This window comes from Hirundo rustica, chromosome 3 (genome assembly GCF_015227805.2).
Source record: "Hirundo rustica isolate bHirRus1 chromosome 3, bHirRus1.pri.v3, whole genome shotgun sequence".
Lineage (NCBI taxonomy): Eukaryota > Metazoa > Chordata > Aves > Passeriformes > Hirundinidae > Hirundo > Hirundo rustica.
In genome coordinates, this window is record NC_053452.1 from 79,246,507 (window position 1) to 79,268,004 (window position 21,498).

General features: G+C 40.0%; 1 protein-coding gene across 6 annotated transcripts; it reads right to left on the minus strand.

Annotated features, from left to right (window-relative positions):
- Positions 1-543: 543 nt before the first annotated feature.
- CASP8AP2 (caspase 8 associated protein 2) lies at positions 544-21,305 on the minus strand. Of its 6 annotated transcripts, XM_040059151.2 has the most exons (11): positions 20,910-21,305; positions 19,669-19,744; positions 18,479-18,559; positions 17,017-17,117; positions 15,757-15,831; positions 14,426-14,541; positions 11,396-12,600; positions 10,085-11,296; positions 6,160-9,085; positions 4,476-4,575; positions 544-3,168 (listed from the first exon to the last, which is right to left on the minus strand). In XM_040059151.2, the coding sequence occupies exons 2-11, from the start codon at positions 19,715-19,717 to the stop codon at positions 3,112-3,114; spliced, it is 5,922 nt and encodes a 1,973-aa protein (XP_039915085.1). In that variant the 5' UTR covers positions 19,718-19,744; positions 20,910-21,305; the 3' UTR covers positions 544-3,111. The 6 variants fall into 6 exon arrangements, with proteins under 6 accessions (XP_039915085.1, XP_039915080.1, XP_039915081.1 ...); XM_040059146.2 differs by having other exon boundaries at positions 10,085-12,600; XM_040059147.1 differs by lacking the exon at positions 20,910-21,305 and adding an exon at positions 20,524-20,550 and having other exon boundaries at positions 10,085-12,600.
- Between the last annotated feature and the right edge of the window lie 193 nt (positions 21,306-21,498).

The following is a 21,498-nucleotide window of genomic DNA, read 5'->3' on the forward strand; positions in this document are numbered from 1 at the left end:
AGTGGGAATAGCTGTGTTGCTGGACTGACATCTAAGAGATGTGTCCTGAGATATGACAACTATTATATGTACACCTTTAGCTGCCAACAGCCATCGCCTTAGAGAGAATCCCTCAAAATTCAATGCCCAATGTCCCACGATTTCACTATCATGCACATCTCCACGAACCCACTCTGTGAATTTAAACTCTGGAAAATTTATGATACTCACATCCATTGAAGAGAATTCTGTAAAAGTATGTGTGTTTGATAGAAGAAGACCTATTCAGTAGCAAGTCGGAGTAAGACTCTCAAAGGACCATCTGCTACACTCTTCCAGTGAGAGGTCTTGGACATGAAAAGGTCTTTCTCCTTTGTAATATTCCACTCAACACTAACCCTATGCTTCCAGAAAAAAGATTAAAATTGAAGGTCCTGTTTTGTAAGTGACTTAAGGGTTTTACATAGTTTGTGAAACTCTCCAATTTCCAGGCAAATTCACTAAGAAATACGAAGTATGTACTCAGAGCAGTAATTACAGCAGAGCAGCAGCTGACAACTTCCATGTTTATTGGCCAGAACATCAACATAGCTACTCACTTATACAAACTAAGAGAAGTAAATCTTAATGCTGCTTCACAGCACGTGTAGTTGTCAAGCCATTAACCAACAGTTCTAGAAAATATTTTGATTTACCTGAGGTTTCACAAAAAAGACTGTAGAATTACATACAGTACATTTGGCATATATGTATCAAAATACTTGTTGGAGAAATAATTTACAAACAACGGTACAAAACCACTCCAAGCCAACCTTTGTTCAACAAGAACATGTGTGAGAGTTTTACAGTTTTATTTTTGTATTGCTCTTACAAGTAAGCAAACTATTTAGTTTATACAAAATAAACCTGTAGTTTTATATAGTTAAAAAAATCATCTTTGGCTAAGCAAAGCTCTATTTTTATACATATATTTATATATATACAAACATCAGGTATTTTACATGACCACATAGGAACCTGTACACATAGATACAATAGAGAGAACATTAACCAAGTTTCACACTTTACAAAAAAGGAATCAAAGTCAGATTCAAAACAGTAAAACCCTGCCCCCATCACCTATACAGATATGAAAGTAAGTAAACACAGATAACGAATAAACACCTTTGTAATAAAATACTGCCCGTCTTTTCTGACGCAGAGAGGAAGCACTTAAGTGGAGAGAAGTGACTTCCCAGTGCCTTCAGTATTGTGCACATGTTGATCTATAAGGATATGGTTAAAAGAGTACACTTAGGAGAGTCTGATTTTTCCACACACGTGAACACTTCCCTGCAAACTAACTACTCTGAAAACAGTTTCATTTAGATTTAAACCTCCAACAAATTAACAATTGTCACAACTGTTTGTTAAGAACGAGCATGGGCTGGTGCACCAATCCCCCACTGAAATTACCAGGCACTGCCAGCGCAGCACGGAAGGTGAGATTTGATCATTAAAAGCAAACATTTCAGAAGCAAGCACAAAAGATGGAAGATTGCCAGAACTGACATCATCACCCACTCAAGTCATTCCTGCTAACAGTTTCCAAAGCACTGCCTTAAAACAAGGACAATGCACTGTTTTGGCAGCGCATTCCACAGGTCACACGTACAATACTCCAAAGGGGCCAGTGACGACATCACTGACAAATTATCTTATGGTTTATTAGAAAGAGAAATCTGTCCCATTTGTTGGAGAGGGAACAAAAAACATGCTGACATTGAAGAAATGATCACTGGACTCTGAAAAAGAGCCAATTCAATCCAAGTTGAAAGGCAATGCACTTAGGTGAGGGCTATTAAATGAAGTCTAACTGAACTCAGCAGATGCTCTGACTGAATAAAGACTACAGCAATTACAATCCTTCATAGAGAATGAAACCTCAAGAATCAATGAATTAATTAAATAAAACCCCTTGCAACTTTCAGGGATGTTTCTCAGAGAGAAGAAAAAACAAAACCTTTTTAGAAATTTGGGATAAAACAGCAGTATGTATATGTGTGTAAATATATACACACACGCACACACACACACACAGAGTTTAGGTATATTCTAGTAAAACTGGAAACAGTTATAACAGATTTTTTAAAATAGAACATAATGAATTTCTAATGCACTAAACAATTTGTAAAGATAGATGCAATTGCTGTCAAAACATGCCAAGTTGACAAGCTTTTGAAAACCTGTTTTTACAGAAAAGTTTTGCTTCTGGTTAGTAACTACAAAGTCACATTTTATGAAACTGTAAAAGTCTGTTTCTAAAATAATTTTTAAAAGAAAATCACTTCTGAATATATTTTTTTAACAAAACAGATTGTTTATTATGTTGAAGACCTAAATGAAGTACCTTTTCCAGATGTAATTTGGAAGAGAAAAACATAATGGCCTTTGCAGAGTAGCGTTCACGTAAGGTAACATTTACGCTACCCTGCACACTGACTATTCTGAAAACAGATTCTGTTAGATTTACATCTCTAGTAAGTAAACAATTGTCACAAATGCCTGTTAAGAACAAGCTGCAAGATCCACCTATTCCTGAGCAACAGAATTCAATTACTAGATAACAACTTTTGGAATCATTGCTATCATTGCCCTGCCTAATTTTAAAAGAAAAAGGCCTCACTTCCTAAAATATGTTCCACAGTCATCAAGATGTCATTTCCCAGGATTATCTACCAACTGGATTCCAAAGCACTCTGACTTCTTAAGATCACAGTTTGACATGAGCATGTGCTGAACTTCCAACAAGTGAAGCAAGAGCCACCTCTCCCACTCCTGCCCTTGTCTCCACTCACAGAACATCTCTAACTAATAGGAGATGACCCCCTTGAAATGACACTGCCCCATGCGCAGTGTCAAAGGCCCTTCTTCCCCAGCTACTTGGTTTGTGAAGTTCCCTCTTTGTTACTCTGTGAAAGAAGTTCAGAGCAAACTCAGACAAGTAAACAACTAACGGTGCACTGGATTTACCAAACTCAGTATTCTGACTTGGATACCTCCCCGTAATCCCACCATATGAATGCAGTAGCTCCAGTCCAACCCTGCAGGTAACAGCCAAGCCCTGTAACCACGAAGCAACTTGGTTTGAGTCTACTTGCACTTGGATTTCTTGAACAGCTTCATTAACTGCTTGAATCTTTCTGAAACCTAAAAGAAGAAAAACAAACAAACAAAAAACCCCCAACATATTATTAAAGCCCCTGATTTTCAAATTTACCAAGACAGATTGATCTGACATCAAGTTTTTTTAAGACCACCACTATTTGCTCCCAAGAAATTTTAGTAGAAGAATTTTAGAAGCACCATTAACAGATTAACTGGATGTAGGAAGCCTTCCTATACATCTGAAATAGCTTCCGAGTTAATCAAAGACACCTAGAGCCAACACAGGTTTCCCTACAAGAAGGAGGAAAAAATGAAGGTTTCAAAGCCAATTAGCCTTCAATTTTCCACACATAACCATGAGTAAGACACAAATATAAAGACAAAAGCTTATTTTGTCCTCCACAAAACTTGCTTCAGGTATTTTTTGCTCATCGTGGAGTAATCTGCCTGCCAGGGATTTTACATTAACTGGTTTGTAGATCGGAGTAAAATATCTTTTTGCTGAACATAGCTACAGCTGACACAGTGACCTCATTCAGCACTAAGACAGAACTTTTTATTGCTGTGTGTGTATATATATATATATATACACACACACACACAGCAAATTGATGATCCACCAAACTAACTGGGAAGAGAAGCATAAATGCACAGATAACATTGTTTTATCCAACCAGCCACCCCAACAGCTTTTAAACCCCACAAAAACTCTACAACCATACAACCCAACATCCTAAAAGCCAAATCCCAATCATGCAGGATTTCCTAATGGAGTCAAACGTGTTTCTCCCTTTCTAGATTTGCAGGATACAGATTAAGAGAGAAATTCAACTCAAGGATAAAGTCACATGCAAACCTCTGGTAATACTCTACACTGACTTGGTACCTGTGTCTCTTGAAACTTTAACATTAAAAAGTGAAAGGGAAAAAAGAAACGCCTTCATTAAAAATGTCTTTTCTGCACAATCATGATACTTCTTCTCAGCTCTAAATTGAATCTTTTTCTGGTTTATTAAAGGTGTGCAAAGGTTTCAGACCTCTAAAAATTGCCTTTCTTTATCTAAGTGCTGATCCAACAACAGAACAATCCTGCTGTACCTGGATTAAGAGTGGAGCAGTTCCAATGTACCAAACAGGTACTGAGGAATCCCCATAATACCCCCATAATGTATATTTTAAGAAGTAACCACTGGCAGAATCTAAGGTTCTTTTTTTCAGAAATCCCTCCAAAAAGACATGAGGAAAAGAAAACTACAGATTTGCAAAAGATCTCCAAAGACTTCTGTTCAACTGCAATTGTAAATGTAGGAATATTGCTGGTCATATATTTAAGAATGATCACCACCTACCTGATTTGGGCTTTTGTTCAGCTTAGTGGCCAAGGAAACAAAGGTTTTGCTTGATGGTCCTTTTTTCTGACATTCCAGTAAAATTTCTCGGTCATCATTTCTACACCAGAAATGAATTTTTAAAATTATTAAATTAATACATATAGTCATGTACAGATACACAAACAAAAGACTACATATAGGCATATATAAAATTTGGAGTATTTCCAAACTACAGAACATGAGTTCAAACAGCAGCATCAAATTTGTAGAGGATCCTTTCTTCTACCAGCACAGAGTAATAGAGGCAGTACGAACAAGTGGTAGTGGAGATTATGCTCCCCTACTAGGAAGAGCAGGATTATTAGAACACAGCTAGCCCCAAAACAAAGTCAAAGAGTTTTAAGCTTCTAAACCAGATATTTAAACTTGGATTGAAAGGAACGCAAATTCAACAGGGATCAGCAGTTCCAGGTGCACATGCCTCAGTTTGCATGGCTAAACAGCACCTTTCACCTAAGGCCCACTGATGTTCAAAGATAAACCAGGGAGGTGTTTGACTTCTCTAAGTGGCTTCAGTGTAACATACTCAGAGCACATCTACTGTTCCTGTGAGAATAAAAAGCCAGGAGTCTATTCTGAAGTGTGTCACCAATTTCCTGTTTGTCTCATCACTGAATTTAGGCAAAATATGTATAGACAGTAATTTTACTTGGCTGAAACCAATCATACTTCAATAAATTATATCTATTTTCTTCAATTACAAAGAACAATGTAATGACCAGTTATTTAAGTAAGTATCTTTGGGTTTTTTTCAAAAAGATAAACTAAAACTGTGGAACTGAAAACCTGGTGAATATTCATACAGAAAACTCTAGGTCTCTTTCTACCTTGTTGGTTTGCACATTAAAAAATCACATTACCTTTTGCTGTCTTTTTTCTGTGAAGAAACTGATTTTCTTTTAAAATGCTACCTAGAAACTTACTTTATATCCGAACTATAGTTTAGAAAAGTCTATTCTGAAAATTTTTGAAGCCTTGTTATACAGTGTTGATTGCATCAAGTCCTAACAAGAACAGCAAAATCTGCCAACTGTAGTTTCTTAAAAATAAGAATGCATCACCAAAATTTTGCATGTATTACGGACACATACAGCCATCTCATTTGTCATCCACATTGATCAAACTGGAATACATTGAGTTGAATGGTTGACTGGTACACTTCCACATATTGAGCAGCTCACACCCAAAACCAGAAAACTGCTTGCTCTCGTGCCTTCCCTCAGAGGGGGAAATACTTAGGTGTTCTTCACCAGTCACCAATGCCTTACTGTAGGAACATCAAGGATCTCCATCCCCTACCAAGCCTGGCTGGAATTTTTGGATAGAAAAAATAAACTGCAGAGGGAAAATAAAAAGAACATACAGTGCATTACAGTAGGTCTTGTTACCTCGGCACATAAGCTTCCAAAACAAAAGCCAAGAGGACCCTTGCTTTGGGGGATGTGGGTTAAGTGATGGACATCAACCTCCTAGAGCAATCCTGCATTGATAAAAGGAGGTTCCCATTTCCCCTTTTAGAGAAGGGTATAGAACTACCAAATAACTTCAGTCATTAGCTAAATACTCTTTTCTTCCCTCTTTTCTGAGTTTCACATAGTTTAAAAAACCCTAAAGCAATCAAGCAGATCAAATCAGAAATTACCTTGTCCAGGAAACCACTACTTCTCCCTTCTTTTTAATGATGTTTTTGGCATAGAGGCTAGGTGATGATAGAGATGAAGCCAAGGGAGAAGAGCCTTTATTCTGCTGTAGCTCGTTCTTCTTACTGGAACATTGCTTGGGTGATGAATTTCTACCTTCAGACCGGATATTACTTTCATCACCTGCTGATTCAGTTCCTTTTCGTTGCCTTTTTGAATTGGAATTCTCTTTGACAGTCTCCTTTTTCCTCTTTTTATTAGTTTTATCATCTATACTTATCTGACACGCTCTATTAGTCTTTGAACTGGGTTTTGTTTCAAGATCACATTCACCTGCTACAGTCTCATTAGAAAGCTCTTTTGTTAGGTCTATAGATGCATCAAAGCACTCTTCCAGTCCTTCCTTTTTATCACTGACTTCTGAGTTTCCTGCTGGAGTTTCCTGAGTACCATTATCTGCTCTGGATTCCACTCTATGGCATGAAGTTCCACTAACAATACCATCCCTGTTATCTGTTATGCATGCATCTGTTATGCATGACTTCATACTGCATCCAGTAGGAAAAGAGGCTTGAGGTCTAACATGCATTTCTTTTATGTTTTCAGATACTTTCAATTTCTGTGCCTCAGATTGCTCAGAGCCTTTATCTGGGCTTTCAGTGTTGTGGCTCTCTTTGTCTGAAGATTTTCTAGAGGCTACAAGCAAGCCAGTAGTTTCCTCCTTTCCAATACTACTGTGTGACTCCTTCACAGGTTGAGCTAAGGTAGGATTTTGTTCTTGTTCAGTGCTGACATGAAGCAAGTGATCCATCTTACCCAGGTCTGGTTTGACCACTTCTTTGATGGTGGCACTCTGTCTGTCCCTTTCTTTTCCACCAGTTCTCATTTCTCCTTTTCCAATCTTGGCTGAGGATGCCTGTGCCTCCTTCACTGGAGCCATCTGGTCAATTGCTGGCAAGGCAGACGGCACTGCCCGCCGAATCTTGACAATAAAATGATCATTGGATTTCTCCATGATTACAGCTTGCATTGGTAGGCTGGGGCGACACTGAAAACCGGGAACAACGGGTCGACTTGTCCACGATGATGAACAACTCGATTTACTGCTTGAGTTATCAGATTCTAAAGCCAAATGAATGTCTTGTTCAGTGGCATCCTCCTCCCCAAGAAGAGCATCTTCGCTGTAATGTGCACTAACAACACCCTCTGGAGCTGAGCTAGAATTATTCTCAGGTTTTAGGAAACTGAGGTGAGCATCTGATTTCAAAGGTGATGGAATCGTTAAGGAAACGGCCAAATCTTCAAGAAGGATGGAAGAAATACACGATTTATTCTTCTGTAAATGGCATTCATCTTCTTTGCATGAAGCTGAGTTTGTGGAAACCTCAAACATACAGCTCTCATCCAGCACATCTGGATCAACAGGCATCTGAGGCCTAGATATTAATGAGGGAGCTCTTACAGGTGAAACAATAGTCCAACTAATATTCTCTTCCAGTTTACAATCCATGTATGCCTCCTTTGGAGCGATGTCTTGTTCCAGTGCAGCAGCATTATCCCTGCATTTATGACTGTCCAAAAACTGTTTTTCTGGAGTCCTGAATTCACACTCATTTCTGTTGATACTGCCACCATTTTTTTCCAAGAGATCAGAACCTTGCAATAAACTTTTGAAAATTTCACCCATTTGAGCATCACTTACCAGATTAAATGTAAGACTGGATGCTTGTTGTTCTGTGAGAAGCTCATAACTAAGATCAGACTTGTTGGCATCTCTGGACAGCTGGAGTCCTTCCTTTTGATATTTAACACCCCTTAGTGGAGTAAGAGTGTTCTGTAAATTATTCTCTTTAGAGAGGTGAACTTTTGTTTGGGAATTTCTTGTGTTATCAATGGAATTAAGACATTTTGTAAAGGCAGGTTTTGGTGCACCTGTCTTATTTTTCTCATCCACAGTTTGCTTTGAAATATATTCTTCAGGCTTTTGAGAAGTATCTTTCAGGGACTTTTTTCTAGATCTCTGCACATCATTTTTATGACTGATCTTGTGGTTTTGCTTCCCAGCCCTTTCGAGTTTCCCTTCCTCACCCTCATCTCCCACATCACATAGCTTTATTATAATCCTCCGTATCTTGTCAAATAAGTAATCAAGCTGTTCATCTACAAATTTCCACAACTGTTTTTTCATATCTGATACTTGCTGGTCAAAAAGACGGTCTACTATCGCATTCTTTTTAACTTGCTTAAGTTTTGACTCTATAATATCACAGATATTCAATTTCAATGTATCACCTAATGCACACATCTTGGAAAAGTTCAGGTATCTTATTAATGCTGTAAAATTTATGATTCCAGATTCTATAATTCTGTGAAAATGCTGAACTGGGAAACGTACTTTGAACTTCATATAACTTTTCCTCATCTGTTTTCGTATAGCTCTGAGCATCTGCATGATTTCTTGTATATTTGATGGTTCAACAATAACGTGAACTATTTTTTCAAGACAAGCAATGCTCACGGTTTTGTTTTTCTTCATATTCTTTGAAGACCTGAACGTCTGATTTTTATGCCTCTCTCTGTTCTTTTGTGCGCTCACTTGCACAGAAACAAATTTTCCATTATCTTCATTGCAGTGCACAGTTTTGCTATTTTGATTCTGTGGGCTGTTGGTCAAATTTCGTGTCTCAGCAGCAGCTTTTTGTCTTGACTTTTTCGTATTTTCAGAGCCTCTCTCTGGTTTAGTTTTTTTTTTATCTTCATCACTACTTACGATTTCGCCTTCTTCTATTCCATCTGAAGAGATACTTAGTTGAGACTCCATCTCTAAGTGTTCATCAGACATGCTAACTGGCTTTTGATTTTCTTTGTTCACCTCCTTTGACAAGTTCTTTGAGGGGCAGATGACAACGGTACTTTCAGGAATTAAATCTATAAAAATAAAACAGTTTGCTAATCACCATAAAGAATGAAATTTTAAACAGATATTTTCAGAAAAACCTGCAAGATTCTCTTCTTTAAACTGATTATTTAGAGCTGTTTGAACTCAGGAGGCCTGAGCTATAATGAGTTTGGATGGTTTGCTTCAGCAGCTGCTAGTTTAATGTTTCCTTGAGGTTTAAAGGCCAAATTGAGCTTTATTTTGAGCAAATTTTGAGATTTAAGAGGCCTCAACATTCCACCAAACACATGTGAACTATCTCACAAACACATCAATTTGAAAGAGAAAAATGTAGCGTTTTTCACCAGCTTTGAATTTCGTTCCATGTACTTTAACAAGTTTTCTGATTACTGTACCAACTAAATTATAACCATCACATAATTATGAACTGACATTTACATACAATAGGTGGCTTTTCTTTTGACAATTTCAAAACTAAAACAAATTGAGAACAAACTACCCATTAATGTTTTAATAATCCTGTACAGAGTTACAGTCTGAAACACAAAAAACCAGATTTCAATGCCACTTTTCTAGTATAAAATCTAAACTTCCAAGAATTTTTGTTTGTTTAAATGGCAGTAGGACATTACAAGGAAGACTTAAATCCACAAATACTTGAAAGAATATGATCCTATGTAACTTTTGCTTCCACAATTTCTGAGAAAAACCTAAAGAAATCTATGCAAAATTAGCCACAATTAAGAAATGTGTATATATTTTTTTTTAGTAAGCTAATACAAAACTCCTATTTCAACCAGTCTTCTGTCAGTAGTGACCAACTCCAATTTTTAGAATGCTAATATTCAAATGGCTAGAGTCTTGGCTGCAACATAAAATGCTTCCACTGCTAACAAAAAGGACCACTGAGACATACACAGCTTAAGAAGACACAATTTGTATTTTTCAGAAAGCAGTTAAAAGAAGTAACTTCTGCTTTGCATGAGTGGATCTTCTAAGTTTTACATAGAAAATAAATTAGAATATACCTTTGTTGCAAGTCTTCACAAGGCCTTTACAGGCACTTTCCATCTTCAGTGCTTTAGCCAAAGGACGCACTGGACTGTTCAGTGGGCTGATTGCCCTTGGAATATACCTCAAGTGATTGAGATCAATGCTCAGTATTGAGCTGTCATCATCAACAGGAACTGGGTTAGTTTCTCTCTCTTTAGTTGCAGGACATATCTCGTCACTGAGAGAAGATGCGGTTGCAGTACTGTTATCAGTTAGGTCTGGCCCCAGACCACAAGTATTCTGGTCAACTAGTGGTTCATCCTTATCAGTTATCAGAGTTCTGTCCACTGAATGAGATGTACTTGTATTAACTTTGTCACAGATACTCTTTTCCTCAATGGGATAGTCAACATTTTCTGCAGCCAGGTGATCATCATCCCTAACTACTTCCATTAAAGAATCTGGTTTGGTTTCATTGGTATCATCTGCAGTATCAGAGGACCCCAGGTCACCAGAACTTCTGGCTTCTGAGCCATCTAAGACAACGTTTTGAGAGCCACTCTGATCTGCAGAGCTTCCTATGTCAGCAGCCAGCCATATTTTATCTTCCTCTTTCGTCTCTGCTGCTGACTCTAGAAGGTCTCCCACACTTGCACTTGCAGGTTCAGGTTCTGCCACCTCTGCTGCTGGTACATAATCATCCTGCATCTCACCCTCTGTCACAGGCAGCTCTTTACACTCTGCCACACTACCCGTCACATCGAGGGGCAAAGATTCAGGGTGGTTCAGACCTGTCATTGCTGCTGTTTTTACTGAGGCTTCCAATTCAACCGGACCACAAGCTTCTGCCACTTCTGATGGCATTTCAGCCTCCATCTCATCAGGAACCAGCACCTTTGCTGCTCCTGGCAAGGCTTGGGGCTGGACCTGACCCCCTTCTGCTTCTGGTAAGGTTTCTGAGTTTGGTTCATCAGCTGGTTCATCAGTTGTGACTGCTGGTAACACTTCAGACTGTGCTGGATCTGCTGCTGCTACTTTCAAGGCTCCATTTTCAGAACTGACAGAAACAGGCAGTGCTGGTTCCATGTTGCTCTGAGCTGCAGTGTCCAGAACTTGTAGTGTTGAATGACTGTGCTCCGTGGGACCACAGTCTACAGGGTGGGAAGAATCTAAGAGTTCTGCTTGCAGTGTGAGCTCTGAACCTCCCTCATCAGTGGCCTTTTGGGAAGGTGTTTTAAGTCCATCCACTGCAGAAAGACATTGTTTCTTATTAGGAGAAAGAGTTAAATTTAGCTTTTCCATAAAGCTAAGTTTTAAGTCTTTGCTTTTTGGCCCATTGCGATTACCTTTAGTTTTGGGTACCTTATCATCTTTTAATCTATCTGCTGCTCTGGATGTTTCTTCCGGCTTACAGGATTTGTTTCTCTCACTCCTTGTAATATGTGTACCTTTCTTGGAGTCTTTTACAGATTGGTGAGAAAATTCTTTTGCAACTTTTTTTTCATTTCTAAAATGTCTATTTTCATCCTGATCCTCTCTTTCCCTTTTCCTTTTTTCTTCAGTTCTGTGTCTTTCTGATTTGGAATGTGCTGTTTCCCATTCATGTCTACTGCTACTTTCCTTCAAGCGTGCGTATTTATGCTCTCTGCTGTTGGAATTAGAAGGTGAAGTCCTTCCTTCTCGAGAGGTATGATCATCTGTTCCCCTGTCTCTCTTGCTGTCAGTGTGTTTTACTTTCCTAGACTCTTCCACACGGCATTTACGTGATTCATGAAGACTCTTCGAATGTTCACTCTTGGAGTGTGGACTGCTTCCCCTGCCAGGCCTCCTTGGTTGTTCTTGCAGCTTCTCGTTTGTTTTATTTTTTTGGCCAGCATGTTTTTCACCTTTATCATGTGTTTTAATGTCCTTTTTACACACATTCTGTAATCTGTCATCAGCATACAATTCATCTCTCGTTTGAAATCTATCTTTACCAGCTGCCTGTTTCTCCCAGGAAGAAACATCCCTTTCTGCTCTTCTTTCTACACTTGGACTGCATTTGAGTTTTGTGCTCTGACTTTTTTGTTGTAACTCATTTTTACTAGCCGTCTCTGAAAGCGTTTTCAGCTTCTGCTGAGGATCCAAATTCCCCTCCTCACTGTCACCATCATTTCCAGTGCTCTGATGTACTTCTCTTCTGTATTTGTTGCCATTTCCCCTACTATGTTGTTCACTACTTTTAGTTTCTTTTCTTTCCTTTCTGTTGTCCTTGTTGGAGGTATGGTCATAGCTCAGTGCAGACGTGTGAGTACCATCGCTGCAGACCTCTTCAGGAGGGTACCTCAGCGAAAGTGGAGTGTTCCTTTTTTCAGAGCCAGGCTTCCCACTGTCCGTGTTATGAGATGAGTAACTGTGGTATGCATCTTTTGAACAGTCATTTTTCGCTCTATGCTCCATCCTCATATTGTCACCAAAATCAGGTGGTCTGAATTTGGAATCTTTTGTTTTAGTTGATCCTGGAAGGTATGTTCTGCTGAAAACACTTCGATGGTTGGGAAATTCCGATAGCCTGTTTATAAAAAGGAAAAAAATTATGTTGTTTTTAAATTTATCTGAACATAACTAAAGTTGAACTGCAATGAATCCCTGTATCTGTAAAAATTAATACTTTCAACCTCAAGCTGAAAAAAAAGGTGACATAAAAAGACATTTAATAATTTCCATCAGCGCAGAACAAAAGCGTATAATTTATATATGTATTTTCCAAAAGAGATTCATCTAAAGAAAACTCAAGATTTAAGAAAAAAATACTGTATTGAGCCTAATTAACAATTTCAGTAATTCAAACTAGTATTTCATTGTCCAGCAACAAAAAGAGCTCTTCTCCCAGGAAAGAAAAAAAAAAAAAAAAGAAAAAGAAGTTGTTCTTTACAGCATTAATGATTTAAAATAATTTAAAAACCATCAATAAGCAAATAAAATACATTTGAGAATTGCTGCAAGCTCCAGAAAACAAGCAGTACATTATGATAACCAAGCCTCATCAAGGCCACATGCTACTACTAAGAAGTCATCATATTAAAAATATTTTAAAAAATCAAATTAGAAAGGGTATACATGTACAATTAATGTAATTGTATCCAAGCTGTTTGTTTGGTTTTGTGGTTTTATAGTTGAGGGGTTTCTTTTGAGATTAACACTAATAATTCCTTGAGAGGTACTAACTTTGAAATAATCTTTACACATAGATGCATTGCTTAAGAAAAGCAAATTTCCTATAAACCATGTAGTAGACAAGGCACGTTTCTAAGATCTCAAGGTGTCAATTTCCCCACAATTTTCCATGACGGATACCTCCAAAATACTTAGATCAAATACCCTGTTAACAAACTTTCACCATCATCAGATGGTATTGCAATGGAGCTTGTAAAGTATATAAAGAGGTCAAATACTCAAAACAAAAAAAGAAAATTTCAAAAAACTTAATTTAAAATTCAGAACACTGCACTCAAAGGTGTGAAGTGAAAACGAGAGCTGTTGTGTGAAAGCTGATCAGCTGAAAGAATTACACACGTCAAAACCTCTTGACCTCCATCAGATTGTGCCTGGTAATTCTCTGCATTTAGTAAAGAAACCTGCATAGTTTATATCCACATAGCCTTTAGCACAGGAACCTGTCAAAAGGAACCTTCTTTACAACACATTTTGGTGCAAGAAACTATCAAATGGTCAAAAGAAAATACAAACAAACCAATGATGTGTGTCCCAAGCACCAAGGGGGTAACCTTCTGACAAGCTGGCGTCCTGAATCCCGAACCCCTGCTCTGGTTTTACACAGTTCAGGAACCTTACTGTCAGCTACTGTCCCATCTGCACTTCACTGTTTTCAACTCTTTCCAGTAACATCAGCGGTACACAGAAATAACCAAGAATTCTCTAGCTGTTATCCCCCACCACTGGAGACAGGGATTTCATAGCTTGCCAGGAAAACATCATATAATCTATTTCTTCTCTGCTGCTACCTGAAAAGTTCCATGGAATTCATGTCTGAGGCCATAAAACAGACACAATTCAGCTTCAAAACTAGTAAGGTAATGCTTCCAAACACGCAAGATGGTTAGATAACCCACAGGGAACACTGGGTTACAAACAAACAAAAATTCATGCAAAGGCTCACCACTTGGACTCCTTGGTTTCTTAAGCAGAAACCAAAGACCTCATCAGGCAAAGGAGATACGCATTTCCTCTGATTGTGCTGGTTCTAAACTACACAATAATTTTCTAAGTAATGATTTTTTCATTAATTTTTCTGAAGACACACACAAAATTTTCTAACAAGTATATAAACGTCATCAGACCAAAAGCATGTTTTCAGACCTACTATCTATTTGTACCTTCGATGCAGATGACTGATTTCTTCATCCTTGCGGTTAATTTCCACTCTTGCTGTTTTGATAAGAGCTGAAATATTCTTTTTGAGAGCCAGGTTTTCATTCTGCAGAATGATATTCTATTTTTAATACATGTAAAACAGACAGCAAGAGAGAGAGGGAGAAAAAAAAAAAAAACAAAATTAGCTTGGGTATCCAAACATGTAATGAAAAATAGTGCAACACAGCCACTAGAGAAATGTCCCATCGTTGGCAAAACAACAGTAAAACATATATAAATGCTTTCGAAGGAATCAGAATTGTTGAGATCCAAAAAAGTTTGGGTGTTGGTTTTTTGGTTTTTTTTTAACATTACTCAGATTTATGCTTCTGTTTGTGGTCCTGGTAATTATTACATACATTTCAAGTATCCAATTTAGTAAAAGTGAAATACAGCATAAAATAAGTGAGCTAAAAAATTATAATCCACCTTTTTGCTTAATTCTTTTACTCAATTTATTGCTTTCTTGGTCACTGCATCAAATGAGAGATGCAGCTCTTTCAGAGAAAGCACTTTCAGAGAAAGAGGGCAATTAATCGTATTTCTTTCAAGGTATCAAAACCAACTTTGGTGCTTTATCATTCTAACATTTCTACGTATGATATTCTGAACGCTGTCAACCCTAGAAATAGTCCCTTCTCTTGATAATTGTCCTCAGTGAGGCCTGCTGAGACAGGCAGAGAAGTTTTGAAGAAAACAATACAGAACTGTCACAGGGCAGCAGCTGCTTACCACTGCAGACCTTAGAACCATTGGGAGTTATGTGTAACATGCAGTAGAGCACACTGCAGAATTGCCCAAAATAATTCCGCTCTACAGAATGGCACAGCAAAGGAACACCAGCTCAAGCTGAAGATGAGTTCAGATTTATCAGAATGGGACTATGCTCAAAGCAATACAGACATCTGCTTCCAGTTCTAATGACAGCTCAGGTACCTTACCTTTACAGCCTTGTCCCTAGAGCATTAAAATAACAAGAGTACTGGATACCTTTCTGATAACTATTCATTTGACATGTTTACTTTCTAATTAAGAAGACAAAAAATAGCTTTTAACCAAATAAAGCCTTACTGCACACAACATTGTGAAACAAATTAATTTACCTACTGGTCTTATCAACAGGCTATCCCTGCCAACCATCCCAGGCAGACCAAGCTCCTAGCCTCTACAGGGGTGCTTTGCAAACCATCCATACAATGGATCAAGTCTGGAAAGCACATGAAATTGCTTTCTCAAAGTAATATTCAATTTACTTTGCATTATTTTGACAATATTTCCCTTTGAACTACAATACCTGCGCCTGTATTTCTTTAAATTTCTTCATCAACTCTTTAATTTGCTGTTGACATTTTCCATATTCTGCCCGCAACTGTCAAAGAGAGAAAAATTCACAGCACAGAAGTGGGCTTAATTATACAGAAGAGTCACTTCTCCAGATCTATCGTTAGTTAACACACAAAGGTATACTACAAACCTGTTTTTTTCCCCCAAAGAAACATAAGAAAGCCATACTGAAACAAAAGGTTTCAATATGCTCCAATTGCTATACAAGTCTCCAAAACAACACAAACACTCAGACAAGAGGAAATCTATGTGTGCTTGCCTCACAGCAATAGGTTAAGAATAACAGACAGCCATATTACTGTGAAATTAAAGACACAACTACAAGGAGCAGGAGCTCTGAGAGCCAAATAGATGGGGACTTGCATAAACACATAAAAGACCACTTACATTTTGCACATAAAATCTTGTCAGATTTTATGTGCAAATACAAAATACTTAAGTAAAACCACAACAAAGAGTTACTAAAAACAAACATGAATTGTAAAAATAGACTGCAAAGGACATGATTCTGCTGAGATCACAAAGTAAAGTAAATTTGGCATGAGCTCTTCCTTAGAGGTAGATAGTGACAAAGCTTTCACAGAAGAATGGACAGCTTCCATTCAAACAAACAGTAAACAACTTTCAAACTTACAAAGTGATATTTTCTTACACAGTGGAGCCCTGGAGGATTTGCTCCTGCTCATTCTATAACATCTGTTGATGCCTGTCCCTTTCACACCATTTAAATGTGTCTCACAGGCCAGGATTGATGATTTGCTAGGAGCACTTACCTACTGCACAGCCATCTTCAGTCTCAAGGACTGAATTTAATGTAACGTAAGTCATGGATTTATCTGCTTTACTCCAGTAAAACTTACTGAGAGAAATGTCAAGACTCGCTTTGTATCAGGTGTCTGACCAGATCCTTGACTACAGGGAAACCACAATACATTTTCCCATAACACAGCTGATAAATGAACTACATGTGAAGGATGAGAAATGGGAACAGATCATGTCACAGAGGGACAGAATCACTTGTTCAGATGAACTTGTTGTTCTAAAAGTTTATTACCACACTCTTGTTTTTACTTATTTAAAAACAGCCTATTTTTCCTACAAGGTGAGCATGCTGACAACATTTTCTGTACTTTTACACAAGGAAATTTTGAACACACCCCACCCCCACCCCCCCAAAAACACCAGAGTTTTTTTCCATATTAATACATACCTCATCATAGGATGCTTTCTTTGCAGTCCCTTCTTCAATTAAAATCTCATCAAATAAATTTAAGCTGCTTCTAGATGGTGTAGTACTTGGAGCAAAATTGTCTATATAAAGAAAAGCAGTTACATAAGGAAAAAGGCGTATTTTAGCCATGTTGCATTGTGTACACTGTTCTATACTGTCTGTGCATTTTGGTTTTACTTTTTGTACTTACAATGTAACAACATACAAATAAAGAAATATTACATGCTCATGTAATACCATGTTACAATAAGGTATAATAAGGAGATTTTTTGAAATAGCCATCTGTAAGTGAAATGAAAGTGAAACAAAAACCCCAACCAACCAAAACCAACTGACAAGCCGACACCCAAACTATTTAATTACAGTGCTTGTTCCTCAAATCAGCCTGGGTGTTCTGTTCACCAAATACATTTAACTGGCAGGACCTGGCTTATGACACCCCTGAAATGCAGATGCATTTGCAGACAAATAAATCAAGTTAGCTATCAAAGCTGTGCTTCCATCCCATGGACAATATCGTAATGTAAAAAGTATAATTAACACAATGCAAGAAGATGTATAAATAATATCTTATCTGTACAGACAAAAGATCTCACCAGTCTTCTCTTCAAATTTAAAAAACCAAGGTCCCTCAAAACTGGACTATATAAAATGTTTTCATTGCATTGCTATTCCTCCTTGTATCTTTAATGTTTACTAAACAATGCATCCCCATATGTGAAATATGAATATAAGAAATGCAAAATGAGAAAAAGATACATAAATGTTTTAAGTCTGTAGGGTATAGTATAGTTCTTCATAAAAATTCAATGATCTTACAGCAGTACTATCAGGGGAGAAATAATTGCTTAAATATTAGAAACAGTGTTTCATTAAATGATACTCTAAGGCTCACAAAAAAAGAACATGTGCTGGATCCATTTATTTCTCACTCTCAAAGAATTTAAAGGGGAAAGTAATTTGCATTAGCACATCAAATTATTTGGAAAGTAACAAAAGGTTGGAAGGATATCCTGAATTTACTGTATCACACAGAAAGTATGTGTTGGATTTCTCACTGGGGGTTTAGTGACTGTTGGATCTGGTCCTGAGGCTTACAAAAACACACAAAAAAGGGTTTTTTTCCAAGGTAAAATGTCCCATTATCGAGGCACAGATAAAATAGCTAAGGTTTCTCTGCACCCCTTTATATGCCCAAGTTTCTTCAAACAGCCAATATCAGAGGAAAACTGTCTTTCATTCATTCAGTTAATAGATTTAAGAATTCCCTGCTGCATTTATACAGCCTAATACATATGTCTTGAACTTAAACAATTTGCTCTCTGAAGCATAGGTTACACCAGCTGAATGTAAACTTTAAATATTGTTTTACTTGAAATCAGCCCAAGAAGTAGAGACTCCATAATGTTCCAAGCCAAGCGGTGAGACACAATTAACCTACCAGAAACTGACAAACTGCTGTCCAAGCCATCATAAATATCCACCGAGCTCTCATCTCCTTCCCTGAAAGGGGACACTTCAGCAAAAAAAAAAAAAAAAAAAAAAAAAAGGCCAAAGTAATAATTTAGTAAACTGCAAACCCTACCTTCCCCATAAAGTAAGTGTAGCTGTGATTCTATACCAGTAGAAAATAGTAGAAGCAATAGTATAGATCAGTAAAAGGGAAATTTTATCCAGGGAACTACTGCTACTGTGGAGAAAAGATCTGTAGTCATCAGGGAGCAAAGACAGTCTGGTAAGATCAGTTCGTAAATACTACAAGAAGAGTGCATCAAGCAAACTATACAGCAAATAGACTTTAAAATGATAAATTAAGTAAACTTGATCTAACATTGAAACTGTTTTTTACAATACACTGAATACAAAAATTATACAACTCAAAAACAGAAATAGAAGTATTGATATGATAAAACCACTACTGTTAAAAGAAAGATTGCCTGCTAAAAATAAAGTATTGTAGCTGTCTGTAGCATATAAAGAATTTGCTTTAGTATTGTCATCTACCCACACACTAACTGGTTCTGTAAACGTATTTTAATCTAAATCTCCTCCGTCTCTTGTCATGTCTTTTTCCAATGCCTCTTATCACTCTCATCTCCTCTATGTGAACCTCTCAATTTCTGCAACAAATATTATTTCTATAAAGAAAAACATCAATATCCACAGTCCTTCTGAGGCTGGGAATCTCCCAAATATGTACCAAATCAACCAACTGTGGAGCTGGAAATAAAGAGTACCTTGCTAATGGGTACTGTGGCAGTTGATAGCACGTTGGCTCTTACAAACAGCAAACAAAGGAGCAGTGCCCCTAACTGGTCAAACGCAAGCTTCATTAAGATACAGCTGAAGGTTAAATTGTACACCGTGGAACACAGGGGAGAGACCAGTCCCGAGCAACCCCTCAAAGCATTCCAGAAATCCAAAGTATATAGGTAAGGTTTTAAATACAAACTTACTAATGGGATATGGCTTGCATGGTATTGTGCCACAGCCATTTGATTACATTTGAAGCTCATTGGTATTAGTCACAACTTCAAATTTGTTTTCTAAGTTATTTCTGGACCTATTTATTTGCCTATGCCTGCTTGCATTAATTCCCCACAAACCATAAAGTAATCTAACACTTCTTACCACCGTAGCGGATATTGTACAGTCCCAGTCCATGCTCACCCGCTGCCATGATACAAATTCCCTATGGCTTCCCCATCTACAAATAAAATATCAGAGCAAAGGGAACCAATCAATTGACAATTTCGGAACAGTAACATAAAGCAGCAGCATCTTGAAGTATGTCAATTACACCTGAGCTACCTGTGGCCCCTGTTCTTCAATGAAATCCAGCACTAGAATGAGAAAACTCCTGGATCAAGGTAACAAAATGAGCTTTCAAGAAACGTAAGAAATTCTCTGGTACTTGAAAAAGCATCCTGAAGAGCTTTACCTGTCACTTATTGATCCCACGAAGAAATTTTGATATCAAAATGCGCACTGCATTCTGTGAACACGTTATTCGAACGTGCATCTTACCCAATTAAAACAACCTGATTTGATAATTCTGATTTCTTCCCTACTGACCATTTAAGGGCAAATTCCCCTTGTCTGACACCACCAGTCCAACCAGTACCGAGCAGGGGGGCTGGGAGCAGCTCAGGCTGGGGGGCTGGCAGAGGGGCAGGCACAGGCATCGAGCAGCGCTGAGCAGCCCCCAGCCCGTTCAGAGGCAGCGGCCCTTCCTCACCCCCAGGCCTCGCCCTCCCTGCACAGGCGGGAAGGGGCTCCCGCCCGTCCCAATTCCTGCCACGGCGGAAGAGCTCGGGACCTCTCGGCGGTCAGAGCAGGGGTACCCCCGGTCGCGGCTCCCACAGCCGCCGGCAGCCCGGGACGGGTAGGCTGTACCCGGGGTGTGCGGTGCCGGGAGCGCCGTGCCGTGCCGTGCCGTTCCGGGGGTACGGTGCGGCGGGACCCGCGCAGGCCGGGAGCACTCACCGGCCAACGCCGCCGCCGCGGTGCCGCAGGCCGGGCGCGGGGGGCGGGGCCACCGCCGCGCCAGCCAACGGCCGCAGCCGCACGGCGCATCCGCCGCCGTGACGTCGGCGAACCCAGCCCCCCAGGCTCGAGCAGTTGGCGCCAAAGTGAGGCGCGCGGCGCTGCCGAGCCCCGCCCCCTCCGCCGTGGCCCCGCCCCCTCGCCCCTTCCCGGCCGCGGGCCCCATCCCGGCCCGGCCCGGAGCGCGGGAAATCGCGCGTCGCTCCCGGCGGGACGAGCCGAGAGTTTCCCCATGCTCCGGTCCGGAGCTCACGGCAATCGCTAGTCACGTAGGCCTGTGCCGCGGCCGCTGGAGGCTGCCCCGCACGACACACGCGTGCGCTCACCTGGTGCCGTTCCCCGCTGCTGCGGCGGTGCTTCCGGGAAGCCCAAGGTTTAATCCCGGCGGCTGCTGCCGTCGGCGATCCCGCTGCCAAACCCCTGCAGGGACATCGTTACCGACCCACAGCCGCGCTCGGCCTCCGCGAGCGGCTGCCGAGGGGGTGTAACGCTCCTGCAGCCCGAGCCGGGGCCACCCGCTGCCGCGTCCGTCACCGCCCGCCCTCGGCCGCCTCCCTGACCCAGATTTAAAGGGCTCGTGGGCAGTCGAGTCCTGCGGCAGCAGTGGCAGATGGCTGTTCGGGAAGCAGAGAGCAGAGGAGGCCAAGGGCGAGGCAAACGCGGCCCCACACGCGCGGGGTTCCAACGCTCTGAGCCTGCGGGAGAGCCTCGCTCCGCTCTCGGACGGCGCCCGCGGCGGGAGAGGGGGGCGGCGCGCTGCACGCCGGGAGCTGTAGTCCGGAGGGGCGGGGCGGCGGCCTCGCTTCCCGTGACGGCGGCAGAGCGGAAGTTGGTGGTGGCGCGTCCGCCGCGCGCCGCACGTGCAGCGCGCCCCGCGCCCCTCCCGCCGCTCTCCCCGGCCGCGGGACGAGCAGC